The following is a 22,125-nucleotide window of genomic DNA, read 5'->3' as shown; positions in this document are numbered from 1 at the left end:
ATTCTAGCCAGACAGGCTGATACCACTTTCCAGATGACTGTAGTAACTACATACCCTAAGTACCTTGCCTATATGTACTTACCTACCTTACCTATCAGGCTGCACGTTGGAACACCTACGGTGTAAAGAAACGTGTTTCTCCTCTACCTACCTACTCAGTAGGTTAGTAGGTAGGTAGCCAAAAGTGGCTACCTAGCTACTCAGGTAAGGAAGCATGACATCAGTCTTGTCTATCTGATCCACATTCATATCTCCCCTTCTTCTACCACAGACCAACATTTGTTATTATTACACGAGAGGCAAGACATCTGCGTAAACATCTATATTATCACAATTCGTATGCCTATTCGATATTCACTTGGTGCTACGTTGATCCGCAAAACCACCACATACTGCAAATTATTATATTATACACGACCATGGTTCGTCTCGCGATAAATGACAGAGTAAAACGCTTGGGAGAAGCTAATATATAACTATAGGCTCTGAAAGATGATGTCGAGGCCAAGCCTGCTTGTCACCCACGTGCAGTAAGTTCCAAAACCAAAGATATTCGAGTGATCGCTGTGACCTGACACGTGTGCAGTGTGCAATTCAAAGTATTTCCTCCAGACACGAGAACAAAAGATGGAGACAAAATGCTGACCCAAACACTACAAGACTGTCTTACCAGCAATGGCTACAATGAGGCCAAATGCCGAACTGCAATCAAGCGACTTTACGAATGCTGTGAAGCATTCTACGAACGCTACGGCGAAGATGCGTCTACTGTGAGCTGCCCGAAGCCCAATCTGCTCAGGCTCAAAATGAAGCAACTCCGGGAGGAAGCTAAATGATATGTAACGCTCGTCTTTGGTGTGTCCGCCGGTTTGGGAAACGCTGGCAACTTGAATGATGAGCGCCGAATCTCTTCTAGGCGATCGTTGAGCACGCAAGAGGCCTCATGGACCTGAACAAGCATTGAAGGCCTGTTCCGAGACTCTAATACGAATGCCGATGACATTATGATAGAGAAGAAGAAAAGAAAATTTAATTTGCTGTTTGGTGGAGACGTACTTGAACTAGAACAGTGTCGAGTGCGAGTACTCTTCTAAATGTACTGTACGATACGCGCGCGTGCAATCGCGGCTGTTTTCTTTTTAGCGCAAAAGTCTGTAGCCTGCTCAAAAGGTAGTGCCTACTACTACCTACCTCGTCTACCTACTAATAGACTTACCTTATGTTATGGATTCATCATCCAATGAGAAACACTGACGAAAGAATAGTACGTACCGCTTAGCTAGCTCCAACCAGCGCGCGCCAGTGCAGCAGCAACCAAAACAATTCGTCCAGATTCTTTGATTCTCCTGCCTGAAGTATCAACCTGCACAAGCATCCTCAGCAAACTTCACTTGCATAATCCTTCCTTAACACTTACAAAAGCGATAAACGCGACAAAATACCCATCCCCATATTGGGCATGTTTACGGCCTTGATCGATCTCTACGTTTGACCCGTCGGCCGAAACCTGCCGAAAAGGGTTGCTTGCTCGTTCGCGCTGTGTACTAAACCATACATTCGACTTGACAATCCCCAAGACAGACCAACCTGAGTCACTGAAATGGCATCTGTCGAGGCCGAGAAATTCCTATCTTATGAAGCCGGGCCCGAGGTCGAAGAGTTCGCCAACGCGCTCGACGACTGTCTCTCCCCTCCCCTCTCAAACGAAGAACGACGAGAACGAATTTTAGACCTACCTAGAAAATACTACGAGAATGCCCTTCGACGCCTAGCACAGGTTCGACCGCGCATGATGCGCAATGGACAAGACGATGTCGATATGGATGCAGACGACGATGTTGCTAATAGCAACCCTGCCTCAGCAGAGCTTGTCAAACGTCTCGAGAGGGAAGCGCAAACATGGGATCTATTACGCAGGCTCCTTCCACTGAGATATACTAGTTCTGATAACAGGCAGAGCGCTTCCAAAACCGAGCACAGCTCCGTGGATTCAGGAGACCTGTTCAAGAGTTTCCTCGCTAGTGATTCATCAGCGCGCGAACGACAAGCAGTCATACAATGGCTTCAGAGCAATGCTTCTTCAGGACCGGATATCGACGAGCTTGCGCATGAACTCCAGCAAAACGCCGACCGTGGAGATATCATCGCTCACGGCTGGCTTCACACTCGCTCCTCAATCAAGCTTCGGAAGAGCGTAACAGCCTGGCCTCATCTTCTGGATCGCCAGTCACCAGCTATTGCGACCTCATTTCACACCTCAGATGGCTCACCTCTGGTGACACAGCTGGATCCAGACGCTGCGACTCGTCAGGGACGAAAACTTGAACCGCAAGATGAGTATTTTGAGCGTGCCATTTGGTTGGGTTGCTGGGAACACCTCCGCCGAGGATCAAGCTTGGACACTATCCGTGAATGGTGCCAAGAACGAACCGAAATGTGGCGGGCTATTTCGACCTCTGCGATACTTCTTTCAGCCGACGACAGCCAGGAAGTGACCGATACTAAACCAGCATCACTTGCTCTGTGGCGACGAATGTGCTTCAGCTTGTCTCGATCTGGTGGCTGTGATGACTATGAGCGTGCGGTATATGGTGTCCTATCAGGAGACATCCCGAGCGTCGAGAAAGTTGCCCTGAACTGGGATGATTTTCTTTTCGCGAACTACAATGCATTGCTACGCACACAGCTTGACAACTACATACTTGGACAATGTCCAGCCGACGTTGCTTCAAACCTCACACAATCCTTTCCTTCATTTGACGCTGTTCAATTTCACGGTGAGCCAAGAACAGTTGACATGCGTCTGATCCGAGCTCTGGAAGCCAACCCTCAGATCAAAGACGAAGCGAACGAACCCAATAAGGCGTTGCAGGCATCATTAATTTCCAAGGAAATTGGTCAACATCTTTATCAGCAGGGCTTGATCATTTCTTCTGGCGCAAATCAAAACGAGTCAACACTCTACAGATCAAAGCCTAGTAAGCTTGAGGTAAATAAGGAGAGGTTCTTCCAGTCTACGCAGCACTACGGCCTGCGGATCGTCGCACATATCTATCTCCTCATCAACCTCATGGATAAGCTGAACTCGAAGGACGATTCTCTCGCCCCTGCCTTTTCTCCTCCTGAAATGAGACGTTCCCAACAGAACCTCATTGCCGGGTACGCGAATTATCTTCGCCTTGCCGAGTTTCATGAGTTAATACCTCTTTACTGTTCGATTTTGGAGCCCCCTCGGTCATATGAAGTGCTTAGCTACAACCTCATTCACGAAAATGAGGCGAGCCGACGTTTACTACAACTCAGACTTATTCGGAAAGCTGGCATCGACGTGCTGGGGTTTGTCAAGACTCAGGCATGGCTTCTGTTCAATGATTTGGGTCCGGCGCAGCATGGATGTCCTGCCAAGGAAGGATTTAGTATCATTGAGCCTGGCCCACCTACTTCACGCAGCGGTCGTCCTGTGAGACCCGATTTCTTTGGTGATGATGAAAGATTCGTTGATCAGGCACATGAGAACCTCATCCGATCACTAGAGTGGCTGGTACTGGTGCAAGAAACATGGCCCAACGTGTTGTCTATGGGGACCAAAATCTACAAATTCTTTTTGCGTGAGTTATTCTGCTTTAAGCAGTCGGTCAAAAACTGACAACGCCACAGGCAATATGCACCTCAGCGCTGCTCGCCAGCTGATGAAGCGAGTTCCATTTTCAGAGGTACTTCATGCAGCTACGGAAGAAAGCGGCGATGAGATGGAGTTATACGAAGACATTCCCGAGTTTTGGGCTAGACAACTTGATCGGAGAGGTATTCGTGATGTGACACCGCAACAAGCACTCTCAGATGCCCGAAATTTCCGCGAACTAGAGAATCTGGTGCGAGCCCTGGATAGCTTGGAGACAGTCGCGTCGTTAGCCGAGCTTACAAATGAGTACGCAAAAAATGAAAACGCTGGAGCAGGCACGGCCATGATGTTAACGAGATACAGGGACCAGAAGAAGAAGCGAGAGTTCTGGAATGCTATTGGTGATGAAGTCAAGAACACAAAAGAAAACATGCAGCCTCTTCTCAAGAACTGGCTCCTGGTGGGCATCGAGGGTAAGTGAGCCCCTATCATCAGGCCATATCTCAGTGCTGACACACGAATTAGAAGGTGATCAAGAACTACGAGATCTCCGTCAGGCCTATCTCCCCGAAACAGTTCTAGCATACGTTGGCACGCTGCACTTTGCTGGCACTGGCTTGTCTCGAGACAACCTCCTCGAGTGTATGGAGCTTGCTTCCATCATTGCAGAGCGCGACTCAGATCTGTCGGTTGCATTCTCAGAAGCTGGAAGAATGAAGGAGCTGGTGGAAGTCTTTGCTGCCAGCAGCAAGGCATTGGCCATCAGCACTGGTGAAAAGAGAACCGCGAGCACTGGCAGCAAGAAGCTGCGAGAGATGGGTTGGTCCCGGGATCTGTGGTCTGTCAAGCCATGAAAGAGTTCCTTCCATTCTGTCACCACTCGTATCTGTTGACTGATTGTCGAGTTGTTATTTCGTTATCTGGGCGTCGACTTCCCAGAAGTACCCATGGATCTATCATTTTCATTTGGTGAAGCCGGGCATGAATTGTAAAACATTAGGGGTGGGAGTCGGAATCAGTACATAAGAGGAACCGAGCCAATGAAGAAACATTCCAGATCTCAATAAGTTGATCGAGTTAATGAGAACAGAAAACTCAGATGATAAGACGAAGTATTTATGTTGCAATATTCCACTTTCTTTCGTGCACTGATTATTCCGAGATTGATAATACCCGAAACGTGGGGGGGCTAGGCCTATGACACAATCTGTAAGAAGCTCCCCACTTCAGACCTGCATCTTCCAACTCCAACTCAACGTGAAGTTTACCTATCTTACCTAAGGTAACTCCTTATTGCATTTACTCCTAACTATTTCCCAATACCTTAGCAAAGAGCGCACCGGGGCGACAACTGCAATGGCAAGCTTCGCAGCTGATATGCAGGGCGCAACTCCTCCTGTTCTTCCTCCCAAGCCTGGCAGCCATGAGACGAGTCGCATTGCGACACCGACCTCATCAGGCGTGCCTCCACCATCCGAAGGCCGCATCCCTCCCAACACTGTAAACCACGCGCCAGCATCAATTCCCGACCCAGGCGACCAATGGCTCCCTCAGATTCTACAGGAAAAGTCGTATGTGATACCCCAATCGCAAGAGTGCACTCCTAAATTATGTGGCAAGAAAACAAGACCTGGCTGAACTGCTTGGAAACCCAACTCTCCTCAACGCATTAACGCACTCTCCTGAATCCATTCACCCTTCCCTGCTTGTATCGCATCAAGCTCTATCCGCCGCGCTCAACGAAAACATCGAGCTAGCTGGCCAACTCACAGACATGGAAGCTCGGCTATCCCATCAGCGCGCATCGACACAGGCACAACTTCTCTCAACACACACTCTCGAGCGACAATGGCGCCAGAAGCAGTCTGACATGGATCACGCGCTAGCGCCTTTTTCACCAGCAGCTTTATACCAGCAGCTGGGACAGGGCGTCCAGGAGCAGGCATCGGTGTGCGAGGCTATGGAGGAGAGTTTCCTCGACGGAGAAGGAGAAGGAGTATCGGCGACGGAGAGGGAGGTTACTGATTGGGTACGTAAATACAGAGAGGCTAAAGTCCAGTACTATTTGAGGCAAGAGAGGAAAGAGAGATGGGACGAGGGACGTGTCGGTGGATGGAGATGAAGAGTTCGAGGCGTTTATACGGCATGGGCGTTGATGCATGACACTGTATTTTTGAACTTTCAGGTATCCGATCTTACCTGGTATAGATCACCAGCGCTTACGAGTTACGACACAGAATCATACGCTGAACATTTGCTTCGGCCCTGTAGACGCGTACCCCAGATTCGTCCTCTTTGAGGTCGGACATCGATTTATAACACGACAAACTGTTATATGCGATATAGCTGGGACGGATATGCCGTCGAATGCTTCCCACTTATAACCAACGCTCTCTTATCCAACACGGGTATCTATGTTATTGACTTTGAAAGCCGTACAAATTTGCTGATCCTCTTAATGGCGCCATGAGTAGTAAAAGAAAAAAAAAAAAAGCTCGCATCTCACCATCATAGCGCGCTGAAAGGACTCTTCTTCATATCCGGGCTGCGTGGACTCATGGGCAGAGCAAACAGATCGTCGTCGTCATCTCGCCGTAGAGGTCTGACAGGGGCTGAGGCAGCTGTAGCAACGTCGCCATGTAGTGCAGCATTAAGCGATATGGGACCTGTAGATGCGTTGCTGGCCATGGCCTCATGGGACGACACAGCAATATCACGCCCTCTGGGTTGAAACGGATGAGATTGGCTAATGGGGCTCATGAAGGTGTTCGCTTTTGGGAGAAGTTAGCTTATGCATAGGGACTGGAGCTATGGATCTCAAATACCTGTCGTGCTCGGTGTTAAATCAGCAGGTGATGTGGCCAGCTTGAGACCTTTGAGCTTGTCCCCCAAACGGCCCGTAGGTGAACGAGTGGCTACAGGACGAGGCATGGAGTCACTGGGAAGTTGCGGCGTGTTGATGAAGGTGTCGAGAATCCACTGCCTCTCGGCGAGGGCCATCTCAACACCCACTCCCTCAGCATTATTGCGAAGCTCGGCGGCTACCTCCCGATCTATGGCTGCCAGGCGTTGGCGAGCCCATAGTGTGTGCAGGACTCCCCGATTGCCTGGATCAGCGGCAAGGCCTGGTGGGAAGATGGCCGGAAGCGGTTTGAGGGTCAGACTGGGTGAGCCAGGTGGCGTGATAGTGATCGTCGAGGGGACCGTGGCATCAGCGGGGAGCAGGAAGAATACACGGCGACGACGTTGACGAGATGAAGACGCAGGAGCAGTGCCTGCCCCAGAGTCTGGCTCAAGATCAGCAGCAGGGAGGTTAGTAGATTTCCCCGGCCACGACACTTGCCAACATGTTCTGTTGATGCTGTCCACCGGAGCAGAAGCCGGAGCCGGCTCCGTTGCGGAGATGCGATCGGCAGCCGAAGCAGATTGTTCACCGGAGGTGTCGGCAGGACGATTGGCAGATGCAGCGGGGCCCCGGACGGCATCGGGATACCACTCCACCATCAGAACCTTTGTACCAGCATCGCTGAACTCGAAGCGGGCTAGGTGCTGAGCCTCCACAGAAGGGACGATAGGGGCTTCACCGACAACGGCAGATGTAGATGGGACTCCAGGCCGAGAAAAGCCCGAAAACGGGTCAGTCGTCATGGCTTAGGGCGACTTGCTCGTTATGGGGAAAGCGAGAAGGTCACAAAGAAGAAATGATATTAAGCTCCAGGATAAACGCTGCTGAACAGCGGCTCCGAATTCGAGCGGTAGAGTATGGGGATGGAGATGGAGATGGGGGTTGAGAAGGCGGAGAAGGGGTCGAAATCTGGGCACTTTTGATACTAGCCCGATGGCTTTGTTTCGACTTCGTTCTAGTCTCGCTATGTGCTCTGTCTCTCTGCAACTGACTTCGGCTGGGTTATTGCTGTCTTCTCGGCGACTTGCGCCTTTGCGTTTTTTTCAGGGTCCCGCTCCTTCTCGGACCGAGACGAGGTTATTTCGGTGAATAAGGTATCAGAGAATTTAGGTATATTGGTTTAGTGAGGTACGGGAAGGAGGCACCGGACACATTCCGCAATGCAGCCGGAACTGTGTCGGGAGCTATGTCAAAATGAGTTGACTCTGAACGTCTCTGGTGAGGGTAGGCGACGAGTCAGAGGGGAGGGGACGGCGGTGGCGGTAGGTAGTGGCGGGGGAGTTGCCAGTTTCAGGACATTGACAGAAGACGGAACATTGGGTTGAACACGAGATGAGATGGAACATGACATGACATGGTTGTCAGCTTCTAGTTTTTGAGCGTTTATTACATTATTAGAGAGGAGAAGTTTGAGGGGGAAAAGAAGTGGACTGAACGCGGGATGGGACGGAATGGCCTTGGGGAAATGCTGTGGACGCGTCTACCTACCTCCATTCAACATTTAGGTAGTAGTCATATCTACAGCGCAGTAATGGCGGCGGATTGCACGGAAGGGGAAGCTGTTTCAGAGACAAGGATAGACGATCCAATCATTCCGGTGAAGTACTCGATAAGAACCTGTTTATTGGAAATGGAAGCAAGATAGAACACCTAGAGAAGCGCATCCATACCTTGGGTAGGTAGGTACCGCACCTTAACTCATCAGTAACCTTACCAGTTAGGGTGCTAGGTAAGGCAAGGCAAGGCAAGGTAAGGTAGCAGAGAGTTCCTTCATCACTTGACCATCTAAGAAGGGTTCCTAGCGTCTAAGAGCTGGCGGGAGTAGGAAAAAAAAATACAGATTGGCTTTTACCCAGCCTCAAACCAAAATCGGTCTTGTATTTTCGTCTCCCAACTTAAGGTATCATCTACAACAGGCTGTCGAGTATTAGAGTAGGTTAGTACATTAACATGTGCTGACTGAGGCAGTGCTGACTGTCCGGGCCTGGTCCCTTGTCTAGGTACCCCTGGCCGTGCTTTGACTAGGTACTTGCTAGGCTGGGCTGGAGTTTATCGGTATTATCGGGACGAAAGCCATTTCTTATCGGCCGATTGCGTGACTGAATTGAGACCAGAGTGATTTAGAGTCACGAACATATGTCGTCAATAATAACAGCATCTACTGTACAGCCTGAGAATCAAGCCTTTTAACATGTGCTGCTGTTCTCTACCAGACATACTAGTGTAACCAAGTGCCTTTGTAAGTATGAGATCGGTGATCCCAAGTTAGTATCCCTTGGCTCTAAGTTACTTGTGCGCATTGCGTACCTTGCATTTAAGTATTTATCTATTTTTTTCTCTCTTTTTTTTATTTTTTTTTTTTTATTTTTTTTTTTAAAAAATAAAAATAAAAAAAAAATCTCTCGAGTCAACGCAAAGGTTCACTACAAGAGAAGTTTACTGAGATGTCAATCGAGTAGAGGAAACGTTACAGGATCTCATGCCAATGCGGTATCGTCCCAAAAACAAGGCTCTTCTATCGACGTCTCTGTCTATTCCACGACCTGCCGTAGTCTCCAGCTATAATAACTCTACCCCAAGACATACTGATAGCATAGGTATTGATCCCCTGTACTCATAGCAATGTCTTGCTTTTCTTCAAGTCGCCAACCAACCAGAACTAAGTTGATTCTCAAGATCGGCGTCAACGAGACACTGGATATCGAGCTTGTCACGGATGGGGCCAGTCCTTCCCAGAACCACCGCAGTAAGGCCGCGACTAATAGGAACACGCCCCCTCTCAAACCCAACGTAGGTTGGGTGTCTCGGGTCCGTTCAGCTGGTCCTCGCATCTACAACCATATTCAGACAACCCCAATTATTTAACTCTCCATTACTCGTGAGATTGCTGAGATTCAAATCTACTATTTTGACGTTGTGTAAGTGATATCAACCGTGTTGATAACATCACTGATATGGTATATATGATAATGAATGTTGGTCGTACGATTTGTATTGTCACGTAAAAGCTCACTCACGACGATAGCTCAATGGCATTCAACTGACTGGACCGGAAGTCTCTCGTGACGTGGAGAAATGAATCACACATCCACTGGCTCCGTCATCATCAATAGCCATACCTGTCTTGTTGCATCTAAACGGGAATTGGCTCAAAAACAGTTGAGAGTCTCCAGAGTTGCTCGAGACATGCATATATACTACATTGCAACATGTTGGGATATTTCATTTCAAGTCGGATAAGTACAGTACATCCATTATTGTGAAGGCTTGTATATGGACAATGCTAAGAGAGCGTCGAGCCACCTGTATCAAGCGAACCCCTCGGGCCACGCGATTCGCACGGCAAAAGCACTCGCCCGTTCGGTCTCGAGCTCTTCCATAGAACTCACCTCACTTCGCCTTTTATTAACTACCGTATGCAGCTCTCGGCCGGAGAGAGGGTCCTCGGCTTGACTCTGTTACAGATGGATCCACGCAATTCCGGGGGCAGATATAGTTTATGGTCCAAGCTTTTCGGTGCCATTGCTCTCGTTCTGGGGGTGAGGTAAGGTAACTGTAGTTCCTTCGGGTGGTGTTCTCCATGAAATCGTAAAATCATTCTAGGTCTCGTGAGTCGATATCTATGGGTCTGACATATTCGATACGCTATTTCCTCACTTGGTGCATCTCATACAAAAAAGTTGTTAATGACAAGCCGGCGGAAGGCAGTTTCGGGTGCATTAGCAAAATATGAAGTTTGTATGAGCTTTGAAGATAACTCAAGCATCACACTATGGAAAACCTATGACGAGGACTTCGATATCAGATCCATCATTGTCGTTACCACTGTGTAGCGTATTCAGGATATTTGGTATCTTATCCAGCTCATTGAAGGTTCCGACCGTCCATCTGAAAGTTTTAGTTATCGGACCTCCATTCGGTGAAGGACTCGGCCGGCACTTGGATAAGTAGGCTATACGGATGCCATCCAATTCGCTCCGACCCGGGCTGTCTCATTGCTTGATCATTCGACCGAATGTTAATGAAGATAATACTATGTAAACATAAGACCAGGAAGAATAAAAAACAAGAGGGTACACCCATTCAGAAAAAGTCTGCCTAAAGTCTGCAAAGGCCCAGTCTATCTTGGCCGGCTAAATGCAATCCCTGAAGAATAGACCGAGATATCAACGGGTGGCGGATCCGGTGAAGACCCGGAGAAAAGCCAGTTTCAAGGTACCTAGATACCAGGTAAGCCAAGGGCCAAGACAAACCTAGGCACTTAATGAGAACGCTCCAGCCCAAGCCTCAAAAAGAAAAAAAGAGAGAGAGATCCATGGCAGGAGGAGAAAAATCTCACCAGGGGTCATTTTCTAAGCTGCCATCTCTGTTTCCCAACGTATCTGTTAGGCCAAGTAAATGGTATTTCCCGTGCGGCTGGCCAGTTAATGGGATTGCGAATAGCTTTTAGTTAAAACTCAAAAACAGCCAAAACAGGCGCTGTAACGTTGTTTTGATAGAGCTTCGGGAACAATCAACGGGAAAGCCATATACGCAACGCATCTGAACCGCAATGCACCACACAGGAGGCACATGTCCCAGACGCTGCATGGCATGGATCGGATGGGAAGATAGAGTAGGGCCGGCCAATTGGGCCGAGTCGGGAATTTCATTGACGATCATGGGGGATCAAGAAAGCAATCTCACACTGTGCGTCACTCGTAAAAGTGAGGATAGGCGCTCGTGGAAGCACCTCGCGTGTACCGTGCAATAACTGTACACTGCTGTGCACCGGCGTTTTTCTGGAGCGTTGCAGTGGAGGGCAGATGCATCACCAACGTCAGCTGGTCACTAAAAGTACCTGAGGACCACTGGCAATTCAGGGCCAGAGGAATGCTAATGCTAATGGAAACTGCTGTTGTTTAGGTTGTGGGGAGATTTGCGCAAGGCAGTGGAGAGGTTTCCACGGGCTCCATCGTCATTCTGGGTCTGGGGCTTTTCTTCTCTGCTGCCCAGATTTCCTCTCCAGGAAGTCCAAAGCACCGGGGAGATTCGCTCACGCGGTTTCTCCAGACTGGAGTACACCCACGCGTTATGTTAAAAAAGGGGCCCCAATGTCCCCCCACAGCTGCCATGGAGTGTCCTCTCCACAGTTTGGCCGGCCAAACGCCGCTTGAGGCGAACCAAACGCTTGCCTTTTTGGCACCTTGGGCGGCCATGAGGTGCGCTAGATGTCCCAATTGTCACTGTGATGTGCTGTATTGACCTAAACAAATGGGCAGTCAATCAAAGAACACCCCACCATAATAAACGGTCGGTCCGTTCCCCCCCTCGTCAGTCAATACCTTTTCAATGGGATGGTTTGGTGCTGGCCAAATCCTTCATTTCGTTTTATAGTTGTCTTTACGGGCGACAAGATCTTCAATTCTATTCTATTTTGGCTCATTCTTTTCATATCAGCCCAGCCGATCGGTGCACTTACACTTGGCGATATGGGATGTACCTTATCAGTCAATCATCTAAACCTTCCCAAGTCTACCTACCCGGGTAATACCCAGAACGGGAAGTATCCAGATAGTTGGGACATTCACAACCAACCCAGCTTTTCTTTTTGAACAATCGCCTCGACATGGGATAATATAGTTCAGTCCTCAACACGAACCACTAGGCCTCCGGCCAGTAAATCTTGATTTTCATTCAGTAGGTACCTATCATATGCAGTGGTTCACTCTTGCCGTTCGTCCCAATTCAAGATAGCACCTGTCTCTACAGAGAATCATTATCGTCCCGTCTGTGGAGTCGCGACCCATTTAACTTCACACCTCTTGCTGCGAAAAAAAACGCTCCACCTCACACCCCCTCCACGTCGTTCCATTCTCCCCCGGATTTGTACCGTACGTACCCAAGTATCCTTGTACCTTGAAGTCCCCTTCCTTCTACAGCCCAGCTAGTCATCACTACGCTCTCTCGCTCTTTCCTTGTACCATTACCCTTCCCACTTTCCCGTTTATCCCGCGCAGTTCATTCTGTCCGAACCAACACGAAACACCACAAACTCGCCTTTCACGATATCGATCGACTGCTTCCCCTTCGTCTTTCTTATTACCAGCCTTTTCTTTTGACGTCTGGCCCCCGAACTCGATTTACCTGTGCCTCCGGATCTCCGGTCCGTAGTTTTCGGCGTTCCCGATCGCTCCGTCTCGCCAAATCGCTCTTCCTCTCGCCATGTCGAGTATATTCTCATTCAGTGCGCAATAGAGACGGACGTCTGTAGCCATTTAGGCCTGCTCAGCAAAGGCGACACCGTCTTTTCTAACACGTCGCGGCCCTTGCGCCCTCTCGTCGATAGCGTCGAACGTCGCTCGTTTTCTCTTCGACGCCCGTCATCATGGCTCATCATCAAGCGCGGACGATGGCTATGGATCCGCCACATATCACCGAATTTGCTTCTGAGCGTTACTTCGAAAAGTTAAGCCAGCTCAATGCACACCAACATCAGCGTCAACCTCCTCCGACTCGAGATAATCTTGATGCTTCCACCTCGTCGCCTTCGAGATTTATTCTTCCTCTACGAGAAACGAAAACCGCCGATGTTGAACCTCTAAGGCCCCTTGACCAGAAGCGTGATAAGTCAAGGTTTTTCGGCCTTCGCTCAAAGGTCTCGATCCTCCACTCTAAATCGAGTGTCGCGTCTGGTCATGCGCCTCGAGTTTCTGTTGAGACGCCGCAAAAAAGGTAATGCTCTTTTGGCTGAATATTAATCCTTTCACTTTACTGACCTGTGAGATAGTGCTAGCTTCGATCAGCTTTTCCTAGGACTTCCCAACGAATTACAGATTCAAATCATTTCTGCCCTCCCACTAACCGACGTCCTGAACCTCCGACTTGCCTCCAAATCGTGGCATACTCTCGTCACTTTCAACGAAAATACTATCGCTCGATATCATCTCGAACATCATATTCCCGTTTACGCCTCCCGCCTCTACCCCATCACAGACCCGAGCGAGATCAACTTCCAACATCTATGCGGGATATGGCATCGATTACACGTCGCTGCCAAGCTCGCCTTTCTAATGTGTGAATGGATTACAAAAGATATCTTTCTTCGCCAAACTGAAGCTCAACGACTTGCATTTGCACCCCAGAACGAGCGCATGCGACGACGCCTAATACCTCTTCTATTTACCATATTCCACTTCTTCGAGACGTACCGGAAATTGTACCTAAAGCGTATGGCTGAGAACGGAGGAAAAGGATTGAGACGGGAACCTTATACTTTGAACCCCATTGAAGCCGAAATCATGAGTATGTACGACGACCAAACCTTATTAAGGGTTCACGAAGTCTTTCCCCTTGTAATATCATCGTTCTGTCGGAGACTCCGACCACCGACATATGTTGGTAGAGTCGAGCGATCACTTCGTGGTTATATTCGGGAGAAACCGTCCGACGACATGCATGTTGCCATTTTGTGCATTGGTGGACTGCGACAAGTGGAAAGGCTTTGGGAAATCAAGGGATACAACAGCAGGCGTGGTGCTGTTGACACATGGTTTAATGCTCTCACGAAAGAGGCGCCACCTACTGAACAGTCAACATCGAAACCGAAACGAGGTCTTTTCGGACGCAAAAAGTCCACTAGTGAAGCTCGATCGTCTGGTACTGCATTGAACAAGGTCCGGAGTTCTGGCTCAATAGATGGGAACATGGATTGGGAAGCCAATCTTGTCTTCAACACGAGTTTATCTGCTGGGGCTCCCATGTCACCTCTTACTTCGCAACAGGCTCAGGCATTACTCAGCGACCTTCCCGTACTGCAACAAATATGGCTCACAACAGCTGAGGCCCTGATCCTTCAGCGTCGGGTTGTCGAGCGTCCACAGGATATCAAACGCAACCAACAGGTCATGCTGGATTTGATCAGTGAAGATGGACTTGTAGAAGAGGACGAATGGTGGTACGGCCGCAGCATTCCCGATTCTGTGCGGCCTCCCGTCGGTGTCACTGATGACGATGCGGATTAAACGGCACCAGTTTCACTATATCTTAGGCATTCTTCGTTTGTTATGTTGCTGTTGGCGAGCGTGTTGAGAAGTTATACCATTACTTCTACTTGTCGTTTTACCTGGGTACATGCATGTGTCAAAGAACGGGTTCTTGAGCATTTAAACGGCGTTTTTATCGGTTGCGGAGAAAAGGGCTACTGCGTTGCCGAAGGTGGTACTGGATGGGAACACTGGCTATACATATTGATACCGACTGTCTATACGACATTATATTTTCATTTATATTTCACCACTTTCCTATCAACTTAAGATCGAAGCCGAGTGTCTCAAACCCTCAAAGGGCTCTTGTTTCCCTGAATAGTGAAAAGGACGTCCCCATCCACTGTTTGCACTAGCCTCATAGGGTCAAGTTGGCGTGGCTCTTTATTCATTTGGATAGCAGTATATTTATTATCCTAAGAAGCCTCTACTTTGATAGGAGGTGGGAAGCTTATTCTTAAATCTACTAAAACTGAAAGGATACGATGATCTGAGCATCAGACCACCAGTCTGTTTAGTTTGGGTTTGGCTTTCTGTGTGATCTTGCCTATAAGTGATATACAATCCATGAACACACACACACAATGACTTAGCCAAGCCGGAAACCCAGCCTTTCCTCTAATGATGCCTCTCTGCTACTTAAAGACACATGTTTTCTTTGCTTAGTATCCACACAAGTGATACTCACGTTACGTTCGCCCTCTTGTGCAAACATTCCGGTGTCCCTGTCATGATTTGTAGGGCGTGAATACTTGAGCCGTCCTGCAGCCCAAGAGCAGAAAAGGTCCGATCACATGGAATCAGCCGATTTGGACCACCCACCTCTGCTCCTTGATATCTTCTGATATTCTCGCTATCTCTTCATGGTGTAAAATACTCGACTACGAATGTGAATTTCGGCCAGTGTATTGTCAAAGCATGGATCGCTTCTGAGTTGCTTCGCTGTGCCAGAGTTGCTGTGATAGTCCGTTCGGACGTAGCTCTGTCTATTAAAGCTGGGAGCTTAAGACATGTCTGCCACAGGCGCTGATACAGTTTTACAAGGCTTGGGAGGTGTTTTGTCCATACTTGCGATTGGTGCTGACTCTTCTAAGTGGTGATGCGACTCAGAATGGTCCATGTTTGGTAAGGGTGTTGTCCCAGTTGAACGACGGAGACCTTGTTGCCCGTGTTGAGGAACCAGGGGTCGGCTGTCAAGCCTTTGAGCTTGCCGAGGAGAGCTTGAGCGTGCTGTCTGGGAAAATGGGCCTGCAGCGGAATGACCTAATTGATTCGACAACTGTCGTTGCTGTCGTTGCTGCCGCTGGTACAAATCCACTACGGTTACTTCGCGGAGAACATCCTCCGGAGCCCCGAGGTCCCGGCTATGTGGCTGAGTATTCGTTGGAGAAGATAGACTCGTCGGTCGGATCGACTGTTCGGATCTCAAATCCTGTGGTGAATGATGCCGAGGTTGATGCTTGCGTTGAAGTTGGACGCCTTGATCTGCTTGGGTCTGGTAAGACTCATCAAATTGCTTGAGCCCTTGATCCTGCTGATACAAATGAGATGAGCTTTGTGGCACTTGCTGGCTCAAACTATCTCCAAGCCCAATTGCCTGTACCCCGGAGGCGAATATGCCTGATATAGACAATGTGTGTCTGGTAGTGGCACTTGAACGAAAAGCTATAGCCTCTGCATCGGCCGATTGCGAATATCTTTCGCTAGTGCCAAGGTTTCTTGGATTTGTCTCCTGAGACACACAAAGACGCTTGACTTGTTTCTCGTGAGGATGATTGGTGGCTAATTGCGCGGTCCTGGGGGATGTTTGGGGGGTATCGATCACTCGAGTGTTGGTACAGGGACCTTGTTGTGAATTCTTTCTCTTCTTTGAAGAAACTAGGGCAGCGTCCTGGTGGTGGCTGGGTGGCCCCTGAAGTTCCTGTATGATAACGGAACGGCCACCGGCTGTTCGTGCTTTGTTCACCTGCGTGCAACCAGGCGAGCCAGTTGCGCCACCTTGCATTGTGCTGGCCGCTTCTTCAGCAGGATCGGGCAATACTGGGAAAGAAAAGGTGTTTCGAAGAGCACTGGCTGTCTCGGTCACGTAGCTTGAATCAGGCGTGGATATTAGGGAGTTATACATGTTTTCCCTCGTGGTTGGCTCATGAGATTGAGGCCTTGACTCCCTAAGATGAGAGTCTGATGAGTTAAATGAGGAAGAAGCAGGCTTAGCAGGCAGTAGCCTGGGCTTGTTCCTTGATCCCTTAGGCCGACCACGAGGCCTTCCTGTACTCTTCGTGCGTCTTAACGTTGTAACCGAAGAATTTGGCACGACCAGTGCAGATGTGCTAGTTAATTCGGCGGGTGTAATCGATGGACCTGAGGTGCTTCTTCGGGCTTCCCCTGAAACATTTATCAATCTCGGCATAATTGAAGGAGCGGCAGCTATAGAAATTTGGCCCTTCATAACACGGGGAAGTAGCTTACTCGGGCTTTGGTTGTTAGAAGCACGTGATAGAGGCATATCTGAGCCTGGATTATTTGCAACAGAGTCTGGTGGTGCACCCGAGCATTTGACAAGTGTCGAAAGCTGCGTACCATTCGTTTCATCGGGCCTCATAGCCAGGGGAACGAAGGCAGTACGCTTAAGATGTAAATCTGCGTGTACTAGCTTTTTCGTACTCCCTTTTGGCCTACCTCGTGGTCTCCCTGTTGAGGGTTTCGATGGCCTTTTCGTAGTGCTGTTTTCAGCAAAATTTGGAGGGAAGATTTCCGAAATCCACGAAATAAAGAGATCGCCCGAGCTTTTCTTCGAGCCACTTTCAGAGGACCCCCCGTCAGGAGACGGGAGCCGCCGAGTGGCACCGCCGAACTGGGTAAGGGCACTGCAAAGCGTTTCTACGACTGTAGTCGGGTGCAGCTTTCGTAGGAGTTCAAGAAGTCGATATTGCTCTGCTCTGACCTCTTCCGGTGGAAGAATTGTTGCCAAGAGCTTCGTAATGGCAGGCTGTTCTCTGTTAGTCTCCTGTGTGGGATCTGCTGGTGTGGCAAATTCGTTCGACGGGTTCATGCTGACGTCCTGTGTCGAGTTCGCATCTATAAATGGACCGTCCTGTTGTTCATGGTTGACACCGGGTGCGACCTCTCCTTTAGTTGATTCTGCTAGAATTTCTGTTTCAATATTTTCCACACTGCCTGCTTCCATCAATGAATTCTCTTCAAGCCCTGTGCTGGCTTGTGCAGATCCCGTCTCTGCTCGCCGCTCTTCATATGGCATAACAGTCCTGAGGGGTGGAGGCTGAGCAACTGGCCCGTAAATGTCTGCAATTACTGAAGGGAGATTTGAGAGAGATTGTGAAGGAGTGCGAGCAGCCGCTGTGTGTGGTGGCCGCGGTCTCCTTGGATAGCGATACCCTTGAGCACTTGCAAGTTTGGCAGCAGCAGCAGTTCTTTCACTTGTACGCTTGGCCGCAAGGTCGCGCTCCGTTATCTGCGGCTTCTGGAGGCGCATATGCATAACACTGAAGTTACCTTGCTTCATGTTCGTCCTGCCCTTAAGCTTGCTTGGCACTGCGGTCCTGATACGACCATCGCGATATGGGTTAAGGCTGGCAGCCGGCACTTTGTCCTCTTGCGGTGGGCCAGGGCTAGACGAAACAGTTTTTCCATGATCCGGAGCATGGAATGGATTCATCTGGAGATCAAACAAGGCATTGCCTACTTGCCAATCCGACCCGGTGGCTCTTTGTCCAGGTGTCACGGCGCCTGTCGACGCTGTAGCGGACGAGGCACCGGGGCTTGGGCCTAGGGCATGAGCAGTGTCGGGAGTGAGGATAGTCGAATCGAGCACAATGGCGTGTTGAGGCGCTGTGCATTGCCTGTGAGCCTATGTATCTACTGCATTCGACGAATTGTTTTGAACAACACGTACGTACTTCTGAGGTCATGACGTCGGGATGAGGCTGGGTCATAATACGCTATTGACCTCAATAGCGATCTCACAGTGACCTTTTCGGGCAAAAGTCATTTGCGCCGGGATCATGCGACTTCGACGATGCGCAAGCCAATGGTTCTTATATCGAGGTTTGTGGTGCTGTCGCAGCTCGAATTCTGTGTTAGTGACTGGATTCACTTGCCCTGGTCTGCGCTGTACTTGTAGTCTGCAGCCCCGTGATCAAAGGTCGTCCAGTAGTGGGGACCCCATGAACATCAGATGCGGCGGCAGCTGCACTCAATAATTCGCGACCACATTTGTCTTCTTGTCTTGAACTAGACCTAGGTACTCTTTAGTACGATACGCGCTGGGTGGTGTTGATGGCGACCTTCGGGTCTTATATATATATAAATGATGCGATATATTAACTGGTTACTCTATGCCAGGGACGTACCTTCGAGCACCGTATGAGACTATCGAGGTGGGCAGCCACAAGCAGTCGTCATACCTAACTCACTAGCCACAGATCCACAACTGCCCCCTGATCCCAAAGGCAACTGCTACTCACCTTGCCTACCTAAGATATTCATGGAAGCTCCCACTGCCTTGTATTAGCTAGTGTAGTGCTAGCAACTCCAGCAACACTGTCTCGCCCTATAAACGCAACGTAACGCGATACGACCCAACCTCGCCCTCGCCCTCGCCCTCGTTCTCTCTGTTTCATCAGCAAGACTTCAACGGAGAGCCGTTTTCCGATGAACCTGTGAGCTTGACTCGCGATTAAAGCCATAGCTTTCACCGTGTGGAGCTGCCCGAGTTCTTCGCTGGCGTCACATTCATCAAACCGACAGCCTATCTTGTAGATATTCTCGACATAATTCATCCATCGAATATCTTGTAGCTCGAGCGTGCTATAATGTCGACGAAATACGCATTCCTATCTTTGCCCCAGGGCGTTTTTGACTCGAGCGATCGTGATGATGCCATATCATCACTGCGCGGGACCATCTCCTCCGACAATGGGTCCGTTCTGCCTTTCAACATCCCCGATTTCAAGATCGGCACTCTGGATGCCCTGGTGCAACAGGCAGATGAGCTTACCAAGCTCGAGGCGTCATGCCAGGCTGTTGTGTCCAAGGTCGCCGACTCTCTGAAGAATGTGCTCGAGGGTGACGAAGATCGTATCGCCCAGTATAAGATGGTCAACGATAGTCAGTCGCGTACACTTGTTTTGAGGCCGGATAGCCGCTAATCACTCACATCAGAACCCACTGATCAGTACGTGAGCACTTTCAGCTGGAACAAAATCCGATATCGAGCCGACAAGTCCCTTGCAGAGCTAATTAGCACTTTGCAAAAGGCGCGTTCATCCATCAACCTCAGTCCTAAGCTCCAACTAACATGTCCTCAGGAACTAGCCAACGTTGATACCGACGTTAAGACAAAGTTTAATCAGTATAACTCTGTCAAGACAAACCTTGCGGCTCTGCAGCGCCGCCAAACGTGAGTATTTGCCGCTGATCAAAATACCATCCTCAGATCATTGACAATCTTAATCAGCGGCAACCTTTCTACCAAGTCCTTGACCCCCATTGTCGACCCGAAACTTCTTGTGCAGGATTCTGAGTACATTGAGACACATCTCATTGTTGTTCCTGGCAATGCAAAGAAGGATTTCATTAAGGAGTATGAGACAATATCGCCCATGGTTGTGCCTCGCTCGGCTATCGAGGTGGCCAAGGACGACGAGTTTGTTCTCTTTGCTGTGGCGACATTTAAGAAACACAGCGCCGAATTCCTCGCCAAGTGCCGCGAACAGAAGTGGACGCCCCGTCAGTACAAGTACGTTGAAGGCGGTCGACAAGAAGAGCAAAGGGAGCTCGATCGAGTCACCAATGAAGAGCGCAAGGTTTGCGGCGAGGCTCTGCGTATGGGACGCACGGGATGGAGCGAAAGTGTCATGATCTGGATACATGTTATGACATTACGGGTTTTTGTTGAGGCAGTTCTTCGCTATGGTCTGCCTCTAGATTACGTATCGGTCCTAGTTAAGGTGAGTCTGTCGAATGCGTCCCAATTCACATCACTGATCAAATTCTCAGACTACATCCAAGCTGGCGCCCAAGGTCAAGGCTGCTCTGGACTCAAACTACTCGTTCCTTGGCGGCAATGCCTTTGGACGGGACAAGCGAGGCAAGATCACCAAGGACGACGCTGCGCTGAGCTCGGAGATGGCAGCCGCTGGGTTTCAGACTGGCGAGGGACACGAATACACGGCATACGTATACTACGAGATCGAGTTTCCTTAGCGATTGGCGCGGCTGGAAGGTTGGGGGAAAGGAAGACAAGCCGAGAAAGAAGAACGATAGAACAAGTCGCCTGCATGCAAGAAACGCCTATATTCTACCCTATCATTATGCCTATGAGTGACGACGGCCGGTGTCGCATGGCAGTAATATCCGATCTATCTCTTTTAACTGCGAAACAATCATGAATCTTGTGCCTATTTCTTGTTGAGATAACCCTTCTCATTGAGCCACTGAACAATCTGAGCAACACACTCCTCAACTGAGTTCTCGTGAGTCTTGATAGTGATCTCAGCGTTCTCAGGCTCCTCGTACGGAGCAGAAATGCCGGTGAAATCCTTGATCTCACCAGCGCGGGCCTTCTTGTAAAGACCCTTGGGATCACGCTGCTCGGCAACTTCGAGGGGCACATCAACGTAGACTTCGACGAAGGGGATTGGCTCATCGCCACCCTGTGTGGCCTGCTCGTGCAGATCACGGGCGACCTTGCGATCCGCTCGGTAGGGAGAGATAAAAGAGGTAATGGCGATGGTCGAAGAGTCGGCGAAGAGCTTGGCGACTTCGGAGATGCGGCGAATGTTCTCGTTTCGGTCAGCCTCGGAGAAGCCAAGGTCCTTGTTCAGTCCGAAGCGGACATTGTCGCCGTCGAGACGGTAGGCAGCGACGCCGAGGTGAAGGAGATGCTGCTCAAGCGCAGTGGCGACAGTGGACTTGCCAGAAGCAGAGAGACCAGTCAGCCAGATGGTGAGACCGCGCTGGCCACGGGTCTCGTTGCGCTCCTTGCGCGATAAGGAAGGGTGCCAGGTGATGTTGCTGTGAAGCGCGTCATTAGTTAGCGATGCCTCTGGTGTTGAAGTGGGATGTATAGCGATGGATGGCGGGGTAATGATTTAGAGACTTGGAGAGAAGGTTTGGAAGCCAGATAGGCACAGCGAGGGCAGGCAGTATACGAGATGAGTGGTTTGTTTTTGACTTACGTAGCCATTGTGCAAACAAGATATGTTGAGATAGGTATTAGACAGTGAAGAAAGGGAGGAAAAAAAAAAGTATTTAATGGGTGGAGGGTGAGTATGGCAGTCTATGTAGATACTAGGTAGAGTGCCAATCGACCTGAACCTACCTAATAATAGTGATTTCTGGCGCCAATTGCGACCTCCCCACGAACTGGGTGATAAAATTTTATACCATCTTTCTATACGTCTACATGATTCGCTCCAGGAACCTACCTATGTGATGTAGTAATTGCCCGCAACTTGCCCTCGAGATGTCGTGATCGGGCCATCGGGCGGCAGAAGCCACTGCTACAGACTCCCCGGAGATCCACCTTCATAAGACCGCAATCAGCCTATGAG

General features: G+C 49.5%; 8 protein-coding genes across 20 annotated transcripts; 5 read left to right on the top strand and 3 right to left on the bottom strand.

Moving 5' to 3' along the window:
* Positions 1-265: 265 nt before the first annotated feature.
* On the top strand, positions 266-1,051 carry FOIG_00519 (uncharacterized protein). Of its 2 annotated transcripts, XM_031196715.1 has the most exons (4): positions 266-422; positions 483-530; positions 587-599; positions 661-1,013. In XM_031196715.1, the coding sequence occupies exons 1-4, from the start codon at positions 420-422 to the stop codon at positions 834-836; spliced, it is 240 nt and encodes a 79-aa protein (XP_031072482.1). In that variant the 5' UTR covers positions 266-419; the 3' UTR covers positions 837-1,013. The 2 variants fall into 2 exon arrangements, with proteins under 2 accessions (XP_031072482.1, XP_031072483.1); XM_031196716.1 differs by having other exon boundaries at positions 483-1,051.
* Positions 1,052-1,215: 164 nt separating this feature from the next.
* On the top strand, positions 1,216-4,751 carry FOIG_00518 (uncharacterized protein). Of its 4 annotated transcripts, XM_031196712.1 has the most exons (4): positions 1,216-3,608; positions 3,658-3,928; positions 3,986-4,095; positions 4,148-4,751. In XM_031196712.1, exons 1-4 carry the CDS (start codon positions 1,601-1,603, stop codon positions 4,474-4,476), a joined length of 2,718 nt encoding a protein of 905 aa, XP_031072479.1. In that variant the 5' UTR covers positions 1,216-1,600; the 3' UTR covers positions 4,477-4,751. The 4 variants fall into 4 exon arrangements, with proteins under 4 accessions (XP_031072479.1, XP_031072481.1, XP_031072478.1 ...); XM_031196714.1 differs by having other exon boundaries at positions 1,216-3,928; XM_031196711.1 differs by having other exon boundaries at positions 3,658-4,095; positions 4,148-4,746.
* A 55-nt stretch (positions 4,752-4,806) lies between these two features.
* FOIG_00517 (uncharacterized protein) lies at positions 4,807-8,368 on the top strand. 2 transcript variants are annotated; one of them, XM_031196710.1, is made up of 3 exons: positions 4,807-5,193; positions 5,243-5,807; positions 5,860-8,368. In XM_031196710.1, the coding sequence occupies exons 1-2, from the start codon at positions 4,979-4,981 to the stop codon at positions 5,742-5,744; spliced, it is 717 nt and encodes a 238-aa protein (XP_031072477.1). In that variant the 5' UTR covers positions 4,807-4,978; the 3' UTR covers positions 5,745-5,807; positions 5,860-8,368. The 2 variants fall into 2 exon arrangements, with proteins under 2 accessions (XP_031072477.1, XP_031072476.1); XM_031196709.1 differs by having other exon boundaries at positions 5,243-8,368.
* On the bottom strand, positions 5,615-8,798 carry FOIG_00516 (uncharacterized protein). Of its 2 annotated transcripts, XM_031196707.1 has the most exons (3): positions 8,503-8,780; positions 6,448-8,444; positions 5,615-6,393 (listed from the first exon to the last, which is right to left on the bottom strand). In XM_031196707.1, the coding sequence occupies exons 2-3, from the start codon at positions 7,268-7,270 to the stop codon at positions 6,131-6,133; spliced, it is 1,086 nt and encodes a 361-aa protein (XP_031072474.1). In that variant the 5' UTR covers positions 7,271-8,444; positions 8,503-8,780; the 3' UTR covers positions 5,615-6,130. The 2 variants fall into 2 exon arrangements, with proteins under 2 accessions (XP_031072474.1, XP_031072475.1); XM_031196708.1 differs by having other exon boundaries at positions 5,836-6,393; positions 6,448-8,798.
* A 2,759-nt stretch (positions 8,799-11,557) lies between these two features.
* On the top strand, positions 11,558-18,339 carry FOIG_00515 (uncharacterized protein). 4 transcript variants are annotated; one of them, XM_031196706.1, is made up of 4 exons: positions 11,558-11,728; positions 11,789-12,400; positions 12,765-13,241; positions 13,297-15,074. In XM_031196706.1, exons 3-4 carry the CDS (start codon positions 12,895-12,897, stop codon positions 14,528-14,530), a joined length of 1,581 nt encoding a protein of 526 aa, XP_031072473.1. In that variant the 5' UTR covers positions 11,558-11,728; positions 11,789-12,400; positions 12,765-12,894; the 3' UTR covers positions 14,531-15,074. The 4 variants fall into 4 exon arrangements, with proteins under 4 accessions (XP_031072473.1, XP_031072472.1, XP_031072470.1 ...); XM_031196705.1 differs by having other exon boundaries at positions 12,454-13,241; XM_031196703.1 differs by having other exon boundaries at positions 11,789-13,241; positions 13,297-18,339.
* On the bottom strand, positions 14,776-18,681 carry FOIG_00514 (uncharacterized protein). Of its 4 annotated transcripts, none has more exons than XM_031196700.1 (3): positions 18,465-18,654; positions 17,021-18,400; positions 14,776-16,936 (listed from the first exon to the last, which is right to left on the bottom strand). In XM_031196700.1, the coding sequence occupies exons 1-3, from the start codon at positions 18,502-18,504 to the stop codon at positions 15,555-15,557; spliced, it is 2,802 nt and encodes a 933-aa protein (XP_031072467.1). In that variant the 5' UTR covers positions 18,505-18,654; the 3' UTR covers positions 14,776-15,554. The 4 variants fall into 4 exon arrangements, with proteins under 4 accessions (XP_031072467.1, XP_031072469.1, XP_031072468.1 ...); XM_031196702.1 differs by having other exon boundaries at positions 14,915-16,936; positions 18,469-18,681; XM_031196701.1 differs by having other exon boundaries at positions 14,915-18,400; positions 18,469-18,681.
* Positions 18,682-19,013: 332 nt separating this feature from the next.
* On the top strand, positions 19,014-21,956 carry FOIG_00513 (V-type H+-transporting ATPase subunit C). Its single transcript, XM_031196698.1, has 5 exons — positions 19,014-19,678; positions 19,733-19,827; positions 19,879-19,970; positions 20,028-20,520; positions 20,570-21,956. The coding sequence occupies exons 1-5, from the start codon at positions 19,384-19,386 to the stop codon at positions 20,774-20,776; spliced, it is 1,182 nt and encodes a 393-aa protein (XP_031072465.1). The 5' UTR covers positions 19,014-19,383; the 3' UTR covers positions 20,777-21,956.
* Positions 20,817-22,022, bottom strand: FOIG_00512 (uncharacterized protein). The gene is made up of 2 exons (XM_031196697.1): positions 21,894-22,022; positions 20,817-21,586 (listed from the first exon to the last, which is right to left on the bottom strand). The coding sequence occupies exon 2, from the start codon at positions 21,216-21,218 to the stop codon at positions 20,871-20,873; it is 348 nt and encodes a 115-aa protein (XP_031072464.1). The 5' UTR covers positions 21,219-21,586; positions 21,894-22,022; the 3' UTR covers positions 20,817-20,870.
* Between the last annotated feature and the right edge of the window lie 103 nt (positions 22,023-22,125).

The sequence above is a fragment of the Fusarium odoratissimum genome (genome assembly GCF_000260195.1).
Source record: "Fusarium odoratissimum NRRL 54006 unplaced genomic scaffold supercont1.1, whole genome shotgun sequence".
Taxonomy (NCBI): Eukaryota; Fungi; Ascomycota; class Sordariomycetes; order Hypocreales; family Nectriaceae; genus Fusarium; species Fusarium odoratissimum.
The sequence above is the reverse complement of the archived record's forward strand: the minus strand, read 5'-3'. Positions and strand labels throughout refer to the sequence as shown.